Below are 18489 nucleotides of genomic sequence, written 5' to 3'. Positions count from 1 at the left end.
TTAAATCTAATTATTTCTACTTTGATTTATGACCAATCGATTTGCATTTAATGACAATAGGCCTGAATTTCATGTTTCATGTTTATGTTTTTCAGTAAAAACAAAAAACACAGACAGCTACTTCTGGAAAACATACTGTAATATAAAACAGAACAGAATATATATATATGCTAAAGTTGAATAACAGAATTAGGGTGGAGTGGAATAGAGTTCTCATTTGTTTTAAACAAACCTGGTGAAATAATATTGCTTCATAAACAAAAACCACAGACTCCTCAGTTGTGTTACCACAGCTTGTTTTATTGTACTAAAATTTATTTTGACAGCAACAATGGAAATCATCATTCAAGTGTCTAACAGCATATCAAATATTCAAATGTTCAAATTAAGAGACTGATTGTGGTACTAATAAATTTCTTGTACATTAAAGTGTAGGTGTGAAGAAGGGTCTATATTTCACTGTAAGTAAATGTTAAATCTGAAACACTGGATTTCTAAGCATGTGTTTGCTCAAGAGTAAATGTGCTGTGGGAGGTGGCATAGATTTATTTTAGCTACTGCAGGCCCTTTTTAAGTCAATGGTAATTTAAATGAAACAATGTTTTTAGACAATTGTATCTTAAAAAATACAGAATGAATGTGGCCTGTGTGCTTTTTCAAATTCTTGTACCCCTGAATTAGTGCACTTTTTACTATTGTGTATCTGGTAATGATATGCAAGAAAAACTCCAGTCTTACTCTGGTTTAGCACCTTGTGTATATGAATAAAAATAAAAAAATCAACTAGATGTCTTTCAGAATAAAAAATACAGAAAAAAATACATTTGCAACTTTGTCAAAAAAACACTTTCAGTAACATATTCTTTGGAGTGTGACTAATAACTTGGCCTCTTGGTTTACTGCAGTGTTTTCCTGTACCCAAAACCCATCTCCACCGGTGAAATCATTGAGTTTAATCCAATGGTTATCCTAAGCAATCCTAATTCTGTATAACAAACAATTTTTATCTTTTTTTACCACAATATAAGTGCATAAATTGCATAGATTTAGTGTAATAAAAAATGCATCAGTTCTACTCTAACCACTGTGCTGAACCCATTCACCCCCCCCCCCTTTTTCGTTACTGAAAAACCCACCAACCCCTCAACAGATCCACCGAATAAATCGGTCAAAAAAGCTGGGTTTGTTCAGACTATCAAAATCCTGACCCCTGAAAATGGCCGTCTCATCTCCCATTGAAAGCTTCTCTAGGGTCTCCTTGCCAAGGTCGCTGCCCAAGGCAATCACTGTGGGAACACCCTCTACTCTGCGCATCGCGCTAAGGCCTTCCTCCAGGTTCTTTGTGCTGGTGACCCCATCAGTAATGAAGATGAACGCCAGCTCAGCATTTCGTCTAGCCAATCTTGTGCCTCTGCTCGTGACAATGTTGTTGACGGCGTAGATAATACCGCTTGCCACATTGGAAGTAGAATCCAGGTACCTCAAGTTAGCCACACCATCAGAAATGACAGTGAAGTTGCTGGTGAGTTTGAAGGCCAACTGATGTTGGTTTTCATCACCATACTGCATAAGAGCCACCCTGGCACTGCGTTCATCGCTGTCTCCCTGGGCGAGGTTCAGGCGGTTAGCGACTTTCTCCACAAACTCACGTGCATAGCGGAAATTCTCCTGACCCATGCGCTCTGAGCCATCCAGCATGAAGATGAGATCAACAGGCCGCTGGATGCAGTCGGCTACAGCTGGCTCTATAAGATACAAAAACAGCAATAACTGTCTTGGATGACATGCTTGATTTGCGCCAAATGAATTGTGCAAAATAAATGTGTTAGTTTACAGAGATGAGGTTCTTTTAAGAGCAAATAAACCTAACAAAAATAAACATTTCATTGCTAAAGAGACAGTATTTATTTGTCAGAAATAATTCAAGTTGCATTTCTTGCAGTCCAAGAGCTTGCCATTTTTTCATTGCACATTCCTGATATACAGTATACATATATAATACTTACTACTAAATATACATAATCTTCCATTACCAAAAAAAAAGGCTCATTATTGTCTATAATGGCAGGCTGAAAAACCTTCTTAGTCCATTTTCTCTTTCACTCACGGATGGTCAACATCAGGATACTCATAGCTAATTCACATTGGTATGTATTTCCATTCAAAAAGATTCACTGAGATAATCATCAAACATAAATGGCCATTAACAGTTATATAAGGTGGCTACAAAAAGTTTTACTGAATTGCCGTTGTAGTAAATTAATGCTATGATAAAGATATGTCAGATACTCTAAAGCTTTCTGTCGCCTAAATAGCAGATAAGCTTTAGAAAATAAATGTAACCAGAAAAAATATTGAACTTAAACAATATTGGTAAAGCAGTTTACAAAAAATTCTTAATTTATCATACTAATTATTTGTGTAAAACATAGTAGGGATTTAAAAGTCGGCCGTGGTAAAGCAGCACTAAAAAGCTCCATTGATATTTCTCTAACCTATATGAAGCTACAGGCTTGGGACTTCAGCCTTAATGTGCAAAATGCAAAACTGATATGAATATAGTCTCAAAACTAATTGTTCATTCATTTACAGATGCTTTAGTTTAAAGAAATAGATCAAGCAAAAAAACAAAAAATAAAATACAATTCAGTCATCATCAACTGAAAACCTGTATGAATTTCAGATTTTCGATGTACAACTTTAAAACATGTTTATGGAGTTTTTATTTCCTTTCTGGAGTTTGACAACCCCTGGTCACTTTTCAGGAAAAGATCAACATTTCCTTTTGTGTTCCATTGAAGAAAGAAAGTCATACAGGTTTGTACAATGCAAGTAAATGATGACAGAATTGACATTTTTAATTTAAACTAACCCTTCTTTGGTCTATTCACAACACCGAAGCATTTATAAAAGATAAAAAATTCCTTAAAATCATAGAAGCCCTGAGGAATCAAGCAAAACAGGATAAGCTAATGAGAGCATGCTATGCAAGCAAAGTTTCAAAAAATCTGTTCATCTAATCAAAATGTGTTCATTTCGCATATCTGGATGCAAAAAAAATAAAATAAAAAATGATTACAGAGAAGCAGGCATTGGGTCAAGAGGCAAAGGTTGGCATTTCACATTTTTGTAGCAGAGAACTGCTTTTAGCAAAGGCTAGCAAACAAATTAAGTGGCTGATAACTGGCCGTGATGTTAACTATATTACATGCTATTTCTTGCTAATTAAATGTTACATCTTTAAGGGAGGTATTAGCAATGGCATTCGACTATTGTTAATGCAAATACCATACTCATGCATAGACCAGCTAGCTTTTTACTTAACAACTCTACAGTGAGGCCAAGTTTACTGTTTTAGTCAAGCTATCAGTTTAATTTTTTTTGGAAATGCCCAATCATGCTTTCTAACACAAGCCAAGAGCTTTGTTTGGGTCTCCCATCATATCGGAATAGATCACTCTAAACGAGTCAATGAACAGATCGGTCCATCTCTGTTTGTCAGGTTCAGAGGACAGTTTAGCCATCTGGGCTGAATAAGCCAATGTAGCTACAGCCTTGGTGTAGGTATCAGGGTGTTTGGCCTCTTGTAGATTGTTGAATAAGTTTGGGAGGCTTTGTACAGTGGTTGGGATGGGACTGTCCTTCCACTCCTCTGCAAGGGCGTCATCTGCAAGTGAGTGTTGAAACAATAGTTTTAGGGGCCTCCTAGCAACTGGCTCTGCCTCGTTGCTGTTTTGATTGATTTTAGTTTTTGATTTGATATCTTTCGCATTGATCATTGTGCATTTTGCTGACAAACTTATACCTTTGTTGTGATAATGTGACATTTCCCTTGAGAGACTGGGCTGGTTATCACACATAACAAGTGTATGATTGATATTCATAACATAAACATATGAGATGATAACTGAACATCCTTGAACCATTTGTTATGTGTACTGAACCATTAAAGGAACACTGAAAATAAGCTAATTTTTCAACTCCCTTAGAGTTAAACAGTTGAGTTTTACCGTTTTCGAAATCCATTCAGACAATCTTCGGGTCTGGTGGTAGCACTTTTAGCTTAGCTTAGCATAGATCATTTAATCTGATTAGACCGTTAGCATCTCAATCAAAAATACCCAAAGAGTTTTTATATTTTTCTTATTTAAAACTGGACACTTTGTACACAAAGACCGACAGAGCAATACAGCAGGCGCAGTGATATTACGCAGCACCTAAAAATAATTGTATTATTTTCAGGTGCTGCGTAATATCTTTGGTCATTTTTGAGCGAGATGCTAACGGTCTAATTCGATTCAATTATCTATGCTAAGCTAAGTTAAAAGTGCTACATCAGACCCGGAGATCGGCTGAATTGATTCTAAAACGGTAAAACTCAACTGTGAGTTGGAAAAGGAGCCTATTTTCAAAAATGTTGCTTTAATATATAAAAACGACTTTTTATTAATACAGCATGTTGATCATTTATCTTGCAAATCTAGACCGTTCTGTGGATTTTATATCATTTTGCAGATAAAAAAACATTATTAATATGACTTTAATATGCCAAATATAACCTGACTTTTTTATTAGCATGCTAGCCGTTATGGCTGACATAACAACTATTAGTGTCATCTAATAATTGGCCATGAAAAATATTGTATGCAGTGTTGTTATTGGTAAAATTGTTATTGCTAAAAGTGAAAAATGACAAATGCGCATAACATGACTAAAATTATCAATTTAAGCTGAAAGCATAAAAATAAAAGCTAATTCAAAATATGAATGAATACTATAATTGTATATAAATAATACTAAAATAACACTGATTAAATGAACTGTACAGAGTATTTTGCCCCTATTTAAATCCATTTAAACCCTGTGAAAAAAGAAAATTATAAAAAACATTGCAGCTATGTAAAGGAAATAATACAAATAATAAATTAATGAATTTTATTGAATAAATTAAGTTAACTGAAAGAAAAAGATTCAGAATGTTTTTACACTAATTAGGAGAATTAATCATACACATCTTTGTGTATATGAACAACAACACTTACCACTTTTACATGGAAGATCAGGGCAAACGATCACTGGATCTAAAACAAATAAACAAAATAAAAGTAATTAAAAGACAATAATTTCTAGATATCAAGACAGCAAGCTAAAAACATAGTTAAGTCAGGCCAGGACTCACCTGGGCAGAGAACAGTCTCAATCCTATCGATGAAATCCTCTGCAACCAGATCAGCGAAACGCCTCATTCCCATGACTCTTCCATCTTTTCTGCAAGCAATGGACTTGAGGCTTTCGTTCTCCTCTGGCTGGTCAAACATGTCACCAATACCGATGGCATTCACGTCAATGCTGGTGTCTGTGCAGAGGTAATTGAGCAGTTTGTCGTCATCCCGAGGGTCGTACCGGCCGTCTGTGATCACAACCACTGTCACATTAGCCTTCGCACGTCGGCTATCACGAATCAGGTTATCATAGGCGAACTTCAGGGCAGAAGGCGTCCACGTTCCTCCAGCGATCCATTCAAGCTTCTTCACTGCGTCTTTGAAGGCGGACATCGAGTCGATCTTGGAGTCGTTGAGGCGAATGGCCTGGAATGTTCCATTGTGACTGTACTGGACAACCCCGACTCGAGTGCCTGAGATATTTAGCAAACACAGATGTTGTTAGATTACATCAAACCACTTCTGCATTGCTACTTAAAGTAAGCTACTTCAGGCTTTTTTCTAAAGATATTCATAAAAAAAAAATTGACATTTTAAAAATTTTCTAAAGTAAATATGAATGCAAACGCTGGTCTTTCAATGTCTTTTTACCTGTTTCAGAACTGGGATCTTTTGCTATTGAGCCCAGTCTGTTGATGGTGTTGATCACAAAGTTCTTCTCAAGGGTGAAGTTGGTCAACCCCACACTTTCAGAGCTGTCAATCACAAACACAATATCCAGGGCACCACATCTCTTTTCACAGTCTGAAACAGACAAGAACATTTACTGAGTATACTGCAGCAGCACATTTATTTTTATAATGAGAATTTCAGTATGAGAATCTTACCGCAGCATCCACAGGTCTCTCTGATGTAGTTCATGACATCACATTCCTGAGAAATATATGTTATATAGTCAACATTTTTCCATGAAGTAATTTTGAGCAATTTAATAACTTAATGCTTACAGTAAGGCCAGGGTCTCCCTCTGGTCCAGGGTCACCCTGTTAAGGACACAATTTGAAATCATTTAATAAAAGAATTCACTTTAAATCGCATTGTCAACCATTCAGAACTTGGTTTAATGCTACCATTTACTGTTGTTTAAGGACTTTTCTATGGCCAAATCAATGAAATATCACAAATGTATGGCTGGACGAAAATTATTTTCCATATCAACGATATAATGATATTCATTTACCATTGATGGTGAAGGAAACGCTTTCCACGTGTTTGTTAGATATTGAGAATGAATGTAAACATAACTTGTTTGTTCATAATTCAACTCCACAGATTTAGCTACATTTTAATTTAGAGCCCAATTAAAACCAATTCATTATTTTATTTTTTTATAAATTATGTGTTTTCCATAATAAAATGCTTCTCAATAACTGTATAAAAGAAAAATAGATAACTATATATATATATCTCTTTCGCATAGTACATCATTTTTCAAATATGAAGGCATGAAAACATGAACTTAATCTCCAGATCTGCTCCAAGAGTCTGAGATTACGTGTGTGTGTGAGCTTGTTTATGTGGTTAACGAGGACACAAATTTGTATAATGACATAGGTATGACACAGGTATTACAATGAGGATGTGGTTTATGAGGACATTTTTAGTGTCCCCGTAATTCAAAACGCTTATAAATCATACAGAATTAGTTATTTTGAAATTCCAAAATTGCACAAAGTTTCCCGTGAGGGTTAGGTTTAGGTGTAGGGTTGGGGTAGGGCAATAGAAAATACAGTTTGTACAGAATAAAACCCATTACGCCTATGGAGAGTCCCCATAAACCACATATACCAACATATGTGTGTGGGTGTGTGTGTGTGTATGTGAGAGTATTTATGTATTCAATTGTATTTTTGATCAAATTCAATTCTAAAATGGAGCAACTCTCTGAGCAGCTCTGCAGATTTCCCTGTGTTCAGATACTGTATATTGAGGCTGAAGACATGGATATACTAGATGAAATGAGAACAAGCCGTCTTATTGGCAGCATGCACTGACTGACTGTTGTTGCTCTTATTTCTGCTTATCATTGTGAGACATCAATGATCTTGTTATGATATAGTTTATCACTCAGCCCTACCCGAACATCATTTTAACATTAATATGCACTAAAAATTAAACTTGCATTTCTTCCTGGGTCTCCTATAGGCCCCCTTTGTCCAGGTTCTCCTGAAGGCCCGGGCTCTCCCTGAAACACGATGAAAAAATATGATCACACTGTGAAAGAAAACTGGTTGCAAATGGCATTTCATTTTGATTTTATAAAAAAAACTTCTGAACAGTAAACATGCAACAAAAATGAGTCAATCTGCTGACCGGCTCTCCAGGAGTTCCCTTTAGACCTGGGTCACCCTTTGGTCCGCAGTCTCCTCTACTTCCCCTTGGACCAAGTGAACCTTTATCACCCCTGTCACCCTGTTAAACACAGATTTATTACATTTATTTGTAAAATATCAAATGGAACGTGATCTAAAGCTCTGTAAATTGACATTTCTTTCAGTCCAAGTACAAATGTAACTACCGTAGGTCCCCTTGGTCCAGGATAGCTGAATCCAGGTCTGCCAGAATCACCCTACGGTGAAAGAATCCGTATATTGTATTTACAACAGAAATGAAAGCATTGATTTTAAAACCATCAGATAGTTTTGTGTGTGAAGTACCTTTGGTCCTAGAGGGCCAGGATCACCTCTAGGGCCAGAATCGCCTGCATCACCTTGGGAACCCTACAACAGACATAACATGTTCTTTGCTGGCTGTTCATCCAGCTAAATAAGATCATCGTCTGAATAAGCAGTGAGACAAAGAGGCAGCTGTTTTTGGTTTTGGACATTTTCAGCCAGTTTGTATTGAGCAATGGCTGTAAAATATGATATTTAGCAAGATTTAGTCATTTTTACATTTCTGCCTGGTTCTCCAGAAGCTCCAGGTGGTCCTCTTGGTCCTGGAAGTCCATTATCACCCTAAAGTGAGCAACAAGAGCCACATAAATGTTTATGTTTTCATTGATATTTATGATAAAACCAGTAAAAATCTATTTTCAGCAATGACATGTTTTAAGCAGCCAAATCAGTGACATTTACCTTGGATCCTTTGTTGCCATCTTCGCCCGAAAGACCCCTGGGTCCCTCAGAACCTGGTTCACCCTGTCAGACAGTTTCGATATTTTAATCAATCAGGATCAATTCAATCAATCAATCAATTAATTGTTAAAATAATTGTTAAATAACATAGTCTCCCCTCATGAAATCTGAGTTTATAATACAATAAAAGCCACTTACCAAGCACCTTTTTTAACCGAGAACCAATTATTTTGTAAAGTTATAATTTTCAGTGAACCCTACACTGACCTTTTCTCCTTTTGCCCCATTGCTTCCAGTGCTGCCTTTAGGCCCAAAATCTCCTCGTCTTCCCTAAAAAAGACAATGGTAAATATCATCAAAATTCAACCTACTTTAGTCTTACAAGGGAAATATAACGGGATGAGAATTTCTCACAGGGTCGCCTTTAGGTCCAGGTCCTCCAGCTGTACCCTATAAAACAAAACAAAGTTCTCTTTAACATCATCTGTATTTTACAATGTTAAAATAACAATTATGACCATAATTTAAATAAATACATACAGCAGATCCTTTCTGGCCAGGAATTCCAGGTGATCCGGGACTTCCTTTCTCTCCCTGTAGGGGGGGTCAGAGAGCATATTACATTATGATCGATAACTAATGTTAGTGTAATGTTTGTATTTATAAAATCTTACTTTGGGTCCAGGATCTCCAGCTATCCCAAGAGGACCTGATCTTCCTGGACGACCTGGATCGCCCTGAGAAGAAAGTTAGGAACCATGACACATCGAAACACAATGCATAAAGGCTTTTAGATAAATGCCCATTTTTCTTTTTCCTGCAATTTCTCAGGTACCTTTTCTCCCGGAACCCCTCGAAGACCAGGTTCTCCAACACTTCCAGGATAGCCGTTAGGACCCTATAAAAGGCACATTCATCTGTCAATGGACTTGCATAATATCAGTATCTGTTACCCCAAAAGAAAAGACTCAAACCTTGTCGCCGGGGTCACCTTTGCAGCCAGGAGCGCCTATCCTGCCAATTTTTCCCTATTTAAAAAATAGCCATATTTATTACATTTTTGTATTTGTTTTAATTATTTTTATTTCTCACTACCCCATATTTACTATTTCTTACCTTCTGCCCATCTGTTCCATTTCTTCCCGATGCTCCAGCAACACCCTGTTCGAAAAAGAAAAAAAGAAAATTATAAATATTTCAAAATAGATGCAGCATGGAAGATTCTGTAAACAGAGAAAATATAAAATGATAAGGAAACATTCTAAGGAACTTACCTTTTTCCCTTGTGCTCCCATTTCTCCCTAAAAACAGAAAATTAGCATGTAACGTTTGTGGTGCATGATAATAAGTCAACCATATTTGTTAGAACTTACAGATAACATTGAGGAAATCATACCTTTTCACCTTTAAGACCAGTCTCTCCCTAAATGACAATAAACAGGAGAGTAGTTACAAACAGTAATCTGGACAAATAAAGTGCAGTTATTTTAATGACAGCTCAATAGATTTACACAGAAACTGAAATGAAATGCTTGAAGTGAACTGAGCAATTAACACAATATTTAATATCATTGATCGCAAAAAAAGAAAAGTATATATTGCCCTTATACCTTCTAGTAATCGGCCAAGCGAAAACACTTAATGCAGATAATCTTAAATTAGCCAAACATGATCAGAAAAAAATTGGTCTGATCAATACATATTGGTTTATGATTAGGCATTTAATCGCACATGAGGAATGTGAAGAACTTACTTTAGGTCCAGGATGTCCAATGGGTCCCTCAATACCCGGATCTCCCTGTAGGTTTTGACATGAGTTAATACAAATAGTACTGGTGTGAGAGCACAACTGAATAAACATTAGATTTAATACAGTCTTTGGTTGAAATGCAGTGTTTTACCAAATTCATTCAATAGAACTGGTTTGTACTCACAGGACGTCCTCTTTGACCTTTAAGACCGGGGTCGCCATTATCTCCTTTAGCTCCCTGTAATAATTAAGAAGTTAGATCAAGATAGAAAAAGATAGTGAAATTACTTGATAAGATTTCTGGCAGTGCTGTGTTTTTAAACCCAATTGAGTTTTTTTTAAGACTCACTTTCTGTCCCCTGTGTCCCGATGGACCCGGAGGTCCTGGAGTCTCTAGACATTTCGTAGAGTAGCACTGGAAAGTAAGGATGAAATAGAATTATAAAACATTGTAATGTAAAAAGAGTTGAAAAAAAGTTTTTTCACTTTAAAAATGTTGTTCAATCTGAGAAAAAAATGTGTTTATTTTGAAGAACTGTTCACTGAAAGGTGAAAAATGGTTCTTCTGTTTCATTGCTGAAAAACCCTCCTTTCATTTGTAGGCAAGGCAAGGCAAATTTCATTTATAGAGCGCAAGTTTAACAACCATAGTTCATCCAAAGTGCTGTACAATGAAAATAAATCAGAATTTAAAAGAGAAAAAGGGGGGAGAAGTACTGTATCAACAACAACACAGAAAAACTAAGTATCAAAATGTATATCACTGATCGTTGAGACATGGGACAAAACATGTCCAGCAATTGTAATTGCTATTAGGTTTAAAACTAAAAAAAAAAAAAATTCAATTGTAAATGTTATGGGGGATGATGTTTAATCTTTATGCTATAAAATGGATGAAATGGTGTCAACACTGTCAAACGTTCATTAAAATGAAAAATAAAATTTTATGGGGGGGAATATCAGGGCCAGCTGTCACTCTAATGGACCCCCTTGCCACATTAATATTAATATTCATAATTTATTAATATTAATATCAAACAAACACATTAATATTTCCAGCGTTAGATAATTGTATTCTTCTGAAGTAGGTTTTATAAGCATCAAGCATCAACAGAAAAAACAAAAGAAAATAGGCTGCTACCTGAACTCCATTTCTTTTGTGAAAGAAATGCCAAATTTGTGAACACCGTCAGATGTCACCAAGATTTTCTTTCTGACAGTGGTGATGGGCCAAAGACGGAGTTGACATTCAATGTGAAGTCATCTTATTTTTGTGAAGTCATTTTTAATTATATTAAATATAAAATAGTGTTTAATAATAAATACTTATACTAAAATACTAAATATGTGACCTGACAGCATAGGTTTGCTAGTAACAGCAGTTTATTTGTTTTCCAGGTCTTGACTTCATTAAGATGGTGATGATTCATAAAGATGATCTAATGAAGAGTTATTTCCTGGTTTGATTGGAAGATACAGCTGGAAGTCGTTATGTTTCTGGAGTATTGAGCCCAAAGGGAGCATGTGGAGGGAAAACAAAAGAGGACCAGAACGGATCCCTGTGGAACACCACAATGGATACGCACAGTATATTTGAGGAGTTTATAGCAAGACGTCTGAGGAAAGTGATGCAACATGTTTGCACCCAATGAAGAAAAAAAATCACTTAAATCAACAGATGGCTGTACACTCATATGGATCTCACCTCTTGATAAGCCAGATGAAGCTGTAAGAAAGAACAAGATCAAAGAAAGATTATTATAATAATAGCCCTTTGCTCACAACAAATATGAATGAAGTACTAAATAGTTTCTTCATCAATTAATACATTTTACGATATTATGCCACTGAATATCCACAAGAAAAGTATTAAAGGCATTGCATTACCATTATGTCATAAATGCGATCAATTGTTGATTGCACTATGAGTGGCCGCACTCCCGTGAGATCAACCGCCATGTAGTGATTACGATAAACTCCAGCAGGTGAGTTAGCAATCTCCCTAAGTCCCGCCTCCTCTAGGTTCCTGGATGATGCAACAGAGAAGATCTTAATGAACTCATCACGTGCTCGTTCCGCCGCCACTTTGATCCCACCACATGGGTTTCCTGTCACATGACCATCGGTGATTACCACCGCAAAGCGTTTGGCATTGGGTTTGGATGGTGAGTGGACCAGCTGGTGGGTCATGTTGGTGATGGCGCAGTCAATGTACGTGCCCTTGCCCAAGTATTTTATTCTTCTGAGATCATTGATGAATCTATCTTTACTGGTGATTGCACTGATGATCTCCTGCCGCTGGGAGAAGTGAAGGCCTCCTACAGACCAGCTGATCTGAACTGAACCTTTGTATTTAACATCTTCTAGTTTGCTGGCAAAAGCTTCGGTGAACTGTTTGATGCTCTCTACCAAGCTGCCAGGTGGGTTCTCCTGCAGAGCTATTGTCTCAGATGTGTCGATGACAAAGTATAAGTCGATTGGGCATTCAGTTGTTTCTAGAGAGAAAGAGAGAGAACACATACAGTGAGCTAAGTCACTAAAACTACAAAAAATAATATTCAATAAAGACATTTAATGGGTTAAGAAAATGTGTGAATGTGATTTTTTTTTTTTTTTTTTTTGTTGATGTTGATTTATTTTATTCTTGAGATGCCAAAGCTGATATTTGAGCATCATTACTCTATAGTCTTCTTTTTCACATGATCCTTCAGAAATCACTCTAATATGCTGATTTATTGCTCAAGTTTCTTAATATTATCTTACGTTGCTTAATATTTTTGTTAAAGCCTTATTTTTATTATTATTAGTAAATGTCCAAAATAACAGCATTTATTTAAAATATAAATCTTTTGTAACATTATGAATGTTTTTAATGCCACTTTTGATCAGTTGAATGCACCCATCCATATTTTTAAATAAACATGTGTAATGAATAATGCATTCATAGAATACTACAGAATAATTAGGTAACTGTAATAAGCGTTTCCTCACTTCCGCAGGGAGTCTGGCTGGCTGAAATCTGGACCTGTGTGTGAAGGACCACAAAGAACAGGAGGATCGATAGCCTCATCATCCTCATTCTCCTTCCTAAACACACAAAACAAAAAACAGGATGTGTTAACCACGTTCACAACACACTCAGAATTTGTTCCCATCTGTGGACATCTGTTATATTCTAGCATGCCAAATACATTTACAAAACACCAGGAATTTTGACAGCAAGCAAAACATGTCTCTCCAGTGCCAGAATTTGGGGAATTTGACTATTTACCACTTTAAATTACTCTAATGCGCAATCATAAAATTACTTTCAATAAAACAAAAGTGCATAAAGTGACTTTCACAGAATCGTTTGCATCAGTCCAGTTGCATTATCCATCTAACAATGGGCACAGACACAGCTAAAATGGTAAAAAAAGATTAATATAAGACAATATTTCATTAATTAAGATAAATTATTATTGAATTTGTGTCAAATATGTTATAGAGATGCCCTTGAACATGTTTAAACAGAGCTAACTGTCAATTGGAAACATTTGAACTCAATCGGCCACACCCATTGGCAGTTCAACTGAACATTGAAGGATAGGAATTCAAGAGGCAATGGTATTCTGGGAAATGAAGTGTTATGCCACTTTGGTCCATAAAACTTACTATATACATCTTACAAATTCCATAGATTTTTAGGCATATCTATAATCCTTTTTTTTTGTGGTAAATCTGGAAATTAGATATCATACATTTATAGTCACGATAAATAAACCATGGTTTTATTGTAGTAAAAGTGTAGTAACCAGGGTTTGTTGGCATATTGATTACCATTTGTATTACCAGTTTTACTATAAATACCATGGTTAAACTATGGTTAGTCTAGCAAATCCATTTTTGTGGTTACCATGGTTTAACTATAGTAACCATGTTTTATTGGTTTTATTTGTAGTGAAACCATGTTGTTGTTGTTGTTTTTTTCATAAGCGTTCATTTGTTAACAAAATGTATACTGGAGCCAGAGATTCATCCATCGTCTGTAGAATAAGAGCTTGTTTTGATTCTGAATGTTATTGGATGCCATTAAAGTCAGTTTGTAGTTTTAAAACCCAGAAAAAAAAATTGTTTCATGAAATCCAATGGCTTTTACATTGGATTATTAACATTTGAGTAAAATAAGGGTGTGGTCAACGTTACCCGAAGTGACTTTCTTGTTTTGTCTTACAGCATAATTTACACGGTTCTATTTCAAACTTCGATTTCGAAGATTTTTTTATGCAAGTTGTTAACATCTTACTAAATAAATGCTTATTATAATAACCACAAAGATGTGCATTTGCATGCTTGATGAATCATCATCAAAGTCCATATTCACTCTTGCAGGAGTCGTGCAACCCGTTCTTTTTGTTTTGTTTTTTTGTCTCCGATAAGACACTGTATGGCATTCACATTACAAGATTTCACCTAAGACTGTATAAAGACATATCATAAAAACATGCCATCTTGGCAGCACATCATCATGCGTCACTCCTGGACAATCGAAAATAAGCAAAAAGTTGGGAACTTGTTGCTGAAGCCACGCCCACCTAGCTTGACTGCAGGTTCAGCAGCAGCAATCCACCTGTCATTCAAGTGGCCACGCCCTTAATTATGAAGAACTTTAAGGCTTAATATAATTTAAACAGATGATAGTTATAAAAAAAAAATTCACCCCCCTCACAGTTTTCATGAGAACAAAATTGTTTATTCAGACCAAAAGATTTTTTTTTTACCAGGCTGTAAACATGTTTTTTTCTGCTGTAAAGTTGGGCATCTTAACACGGGAAGTCTATTGAATTGAATCCCTTTTGCAGCCAGCCTCTAGCGGCAAGTTGACGAATTACAGTTTAAGTCACTTCCGTGTTGGCTTCACGACAGAGAGCCAGAGGTTACTGCTTGGATTTGACTGATTTTTTTGTAGGAAGGGCGACTGCGCACAGCAGTTAAATAAATGACATAAGAGGCTTTAATAACCACTGGCCAAATACAAAAACGAAACTACAATTAAATCAACTTTGAGAGCAAGTGGGACCCCTAGTGTTTCGGGGGCCCAACACAGCTTGCGTACTTTATGTCTACATAGGATCAGCTCTGCACACAGCCCTCTCACAATATATTGCTTTACAGATCTATCACTTTTGCTGCTAAAAATGTACACGCAAGCATGCTGCATGTATCAGAAGTTCTCCGATCTGAAACTACATGCATACTGTGCTCGAGCCCAACTGAACTGTGCCCTGGCCCACTTCTTCCAACCGAGCCAGGAACGGCTAAAAGAACCGGGCCCACGCGCGGCACGAAGTTGTCATACTAATCAAACGAACCGGGCTTTGGGGGACAATAGTCAAGGTGTCTACTCAGAAGGCGTCTGTTACATGTTAATATCGAGGATCTGGACTCTGAGCATAACTTATTTTTCTATAACAAACTTAAAAAATATATATTTCCTATAAAAACATTAGTGCCCAGGCAGTAGCAAATAACTTTGGTTTTATATTTAATTTGATTAATGTTAAAGTTGAGATTTACAAGACATATTTTACCTGCTACTAAGTTATGTCAAAGAAAAAAAATACTTATTTGTTTAAAGTGTGCAAACAAAATGTTATTGCACTATTGGTCATACTGTAGTTCTTTTAAATGCATAAGTGCGCAATACAATACTTTTGAATTCATCATTGAATGTTGTGCATAACAGTGTGATTAATGGCGATTAGTCGCAGACATCGCATGATTAATCGGGATTAAAAATGTAATTGTTGCACAGCGCTAGTTATTTTATTACATTCGGTATCAAGGTTTTTTGTTTATCATACTGATTACAACATAACTCCAGGCAGGCTACTGTATTTGAGGCCCATTAGACAATATGTTGATATGTAATATACAGTATACGAAAATATATAGCCATAATCTAAACTCAAATTATCCAAAAATAGTCTACAATCAATTAAAAAGAGCAGCAGCACAGATGTGGCATATAGGACGAACAACGACATTAAATATCTTGATTAAGTACATGCAACACACTTTGAGTTTTGAAATCACACATAATAAAGCATGCAAAACCGTTTATTCTTAAACAAAATAGTTTGTCGGCTAATTGAAAGAGCAAGCGAAAATTTTTAGATTACAGAATAGCTGAACAATGTGCACCTAAGTGATAGTTTAAGTGACTTTCCAAACTTTTAAGTGCATTTCCAAAACGTCCACTCTTCAGAGACAGAAACGCACTGCAAAGTTATATAAAAGTCAGACATCACTTACCCACCCAAGATCAGGAAATCTGAAGAACTTTTCGAGTGCTGATTTATGTTTAAGGTTAACAATCAAACATTTCGTACTAAGTAAAGCAGAAATCGGAATAAATTCCAAAATAAGAGAGTGAGTGAGAAGCCAAGCTGCAGGAGAAGTTTCCTCTGAGCTTCACCCAGCTTCAAAAGAAGTCTGTCGTCCCTCCTTCATCTGCTCTGAGGGAACGGAGCATCTGTGCACTGCCTCTTCTGTCCGCCTGGCGGCGCTGTGCATCCACACTGATGGACTACACCCCACTCCTCACGACTTTGATCTGGTGATAAGAGAAGGGGGATTATGGATCACCCACACATGTTCACAAAGTCCTGAGTGAGGACATCTTATTGAATTTTTTTTTTTTAAGCGTGTGATGAAGTGCAATTCTCCACAAAATGATTGCTCGTTTCCAAAAAAAAACTTTCCAAAACTCTTTTTTTTTTGTTCTATTTGCAGTTTTCTAGAGAATGCATGGGAAAATCTCTGCCAAATTGTATTAGTAAAGACGTTACATACTATCTATCTATCTATCTATCTATCTATCTATCTATCTATCTATAGGCTATGTATAGACTATCGTACTGTTGTTGTTGTACTTCTTATTTGAAAAGTATAAATACTTTTCCATTTGAATAATATATCATGCTTTTTTTCATCTTACGGTAATAAGAATGAGATGATTTTGCGTAATGAGAATTTGTGCTTAATTTTAGCCTACCTAATGAAAATACGAAGCCCCTCACATGGCACGCAGGAAAAAAAATTGTAGGCTAAAAAAAGTGTGCATAATTTACTAATTCGTTCCACTGATGTATGAATTATGCACACGATTTAGAAAATCGAGGCAACGAAATAATAATCTTGTGCAGCTTTAATACTTCGAGGGAACGAATTAGTAGCATGAAAAAATGCTTTTTTTTAATGCTATGTCCGGGGCTCCGTATGAAAATAATATCAGAATGTCAAGAATTTAAATGATTATAAAAATTGGCTTAATTTTCATATGCAGCATATAATTTGTTGTTTGTTGTTGTTTTAGGGAGAAATGTGATCTGAACATGCTCTCAAGAGGCTCCAAGCTTCGCCAAGTTTTTTATTCATTTTTTATTTTATTTATTTTTATAAGTATCCATGGTTACAGTCGTTTCCTTAGTCAATTACATGGACCAGCTGCATATAAGTATTTCCAAATGTAGGCATCTGTCAGAGTGTGCTCCAGTCACAATTGACGGAGTTGCTCCACTGAGTCACCTTCACCAAAAGATATCTACATAAACATTCATATTCCAGTAAACACTCCCATAAACATGAGTGCGTGCACGCCCAGAAAAACCTCCCAGACTTAACTCACTCCTGCTGAATGGTATGCCAGCATTCATACTACAAAAAAGTGCATGATACAACTAAACCTCAAAAGGAATATGGCACCACCTGAGCAGAGGAAATTACTGGCCAGTTCTTCATTCAGCCTGTAAGCCATATGTGTCCTGTTCTGCTGGGTAGGGAGGATCAGGGTGGCTGGATTTGGGATTTCCCCCAAGCCAGAGAAAGCCGTAAAAATAAAAATAAAAACTAATGTGAAAAAGAAAATCTATCTTTCACATCCTTTCAAAAGTAACACAGAATTTTCTTATCACTTGCACAAATATCCCCATGAACCCAGGATACAAAAGAAGCCATTTATATTCCAAATGCAGGAGTAAGAGAGGGAAAGACATACTTAGATGCTGTTTTGCATGAGCTGCAATATACTTAAGATAAATGATTCAACAATAGTGCCCCAGCGAACAGAAAAAGTTCTCAAACCAGTGGATAATGTTCTTGCAAGGTTCTCTCAAATTATGAGCAAATGCTCCTTCAGTAACATTAATAGAACATTAATTTAAAGTTAACTGATTATTAATCATTTTCACAAACTATATGCACAAAAACATTATTTACATTTTCATGTAAGATTTTTATTTTTTTATTTTTTTACATTTCAGTTGGACGTTCAGCTAAGTAACAATATAATGCCTGCTAAATGATAAAACGCATTGTTCCCTGAATGTCCGTGTAACAACAACAACAAAGACATTTTGTATGTTCAGGGAACATTAAGGTATCATTCAGTGCAGCATGT

The 18489-nt window shown here is 36.1% G+C and overlaps 1 protein-coding gene across 3 annotated transcripts; it reads right to left on the bottom strand.

Moving 5' to 3' along the window:
- Positions 1–279: 279 nt before the first annotated feature.
- LOC113110823 (collagen alpha-2(VI) chain-like) lies at positions 280–16588 on the bottom strand. 3 transcript variants are annotated; one of them, XM_026275026.1, is made up of 28 exons: positions 16344–16588; positions 13041–13136; positions 11937–12544; positions 11755–11775; positions 10399–10464; positions 10234–10287; positions 10053–10097; positions 9696–9722; positions 9574–9600; positions 9416–9460; positions 9274–9327; positions 9135–9197; positions 8974–9036; positions 8840–8893; positions 8714–8749; positions 8567–8629; positions 8300–8362; positions 8117–8179; positions 7880–7942; positions 7741–7791; positions 7536–7634; positions 7345–7407; positions 6170–6205; positions 6050–6095; positions 5814–5966; positions 5180–5635; positions 5043–5081; positions 280–1745 (listed from the first exon to the last, which is right to left on the bottom strand). In XM_026275026.1, the coding sequence occupies exons 2-28, from the start codon at positions 13126–13128 to the stop codon at positions 1144–1146; spliced, it is 3048 nt and encodes a 1015-aa protein (XP_026130811.1). In that variant the 5' UTR covers positions 13129–13136; positions 16344–16588; the 3' UTR covers positions 280–1143. The 3 variants fall into 3 exon arrangements, with proteins under 3 accessions (XP_026130811.1, XP_026130812.1, XP_026130814.1); XM_026275027.1 differs by having other exon boundaries at positions 16348–16534; XM_026275029.1 differs by lacking the exon at positions 280–1745 and adding an exon at positions 1884–3667.
- Between the last annotated feature and the right edge of the window lie 1901 nt (positions 16589–18489).

This window comes from Carassius auratus, chromosome 11 (assembly GCF_003368295.1).
Source record: "Carassius auratus strain Wakin chromosome 11, ASM336829v1, whole genome shotgun sequence".
In the NCBI taxonomy this organism is placed as follows: domain Eukaryota; kingdom Metazoa; phylum Chordata; class Actinopteri; order Cypriniformes; family Cyprinidae; genus Carassius; species Carassius auratus.
This window is presented reverse-complemented; position numbering and strand designations above follow the sequence as displayed.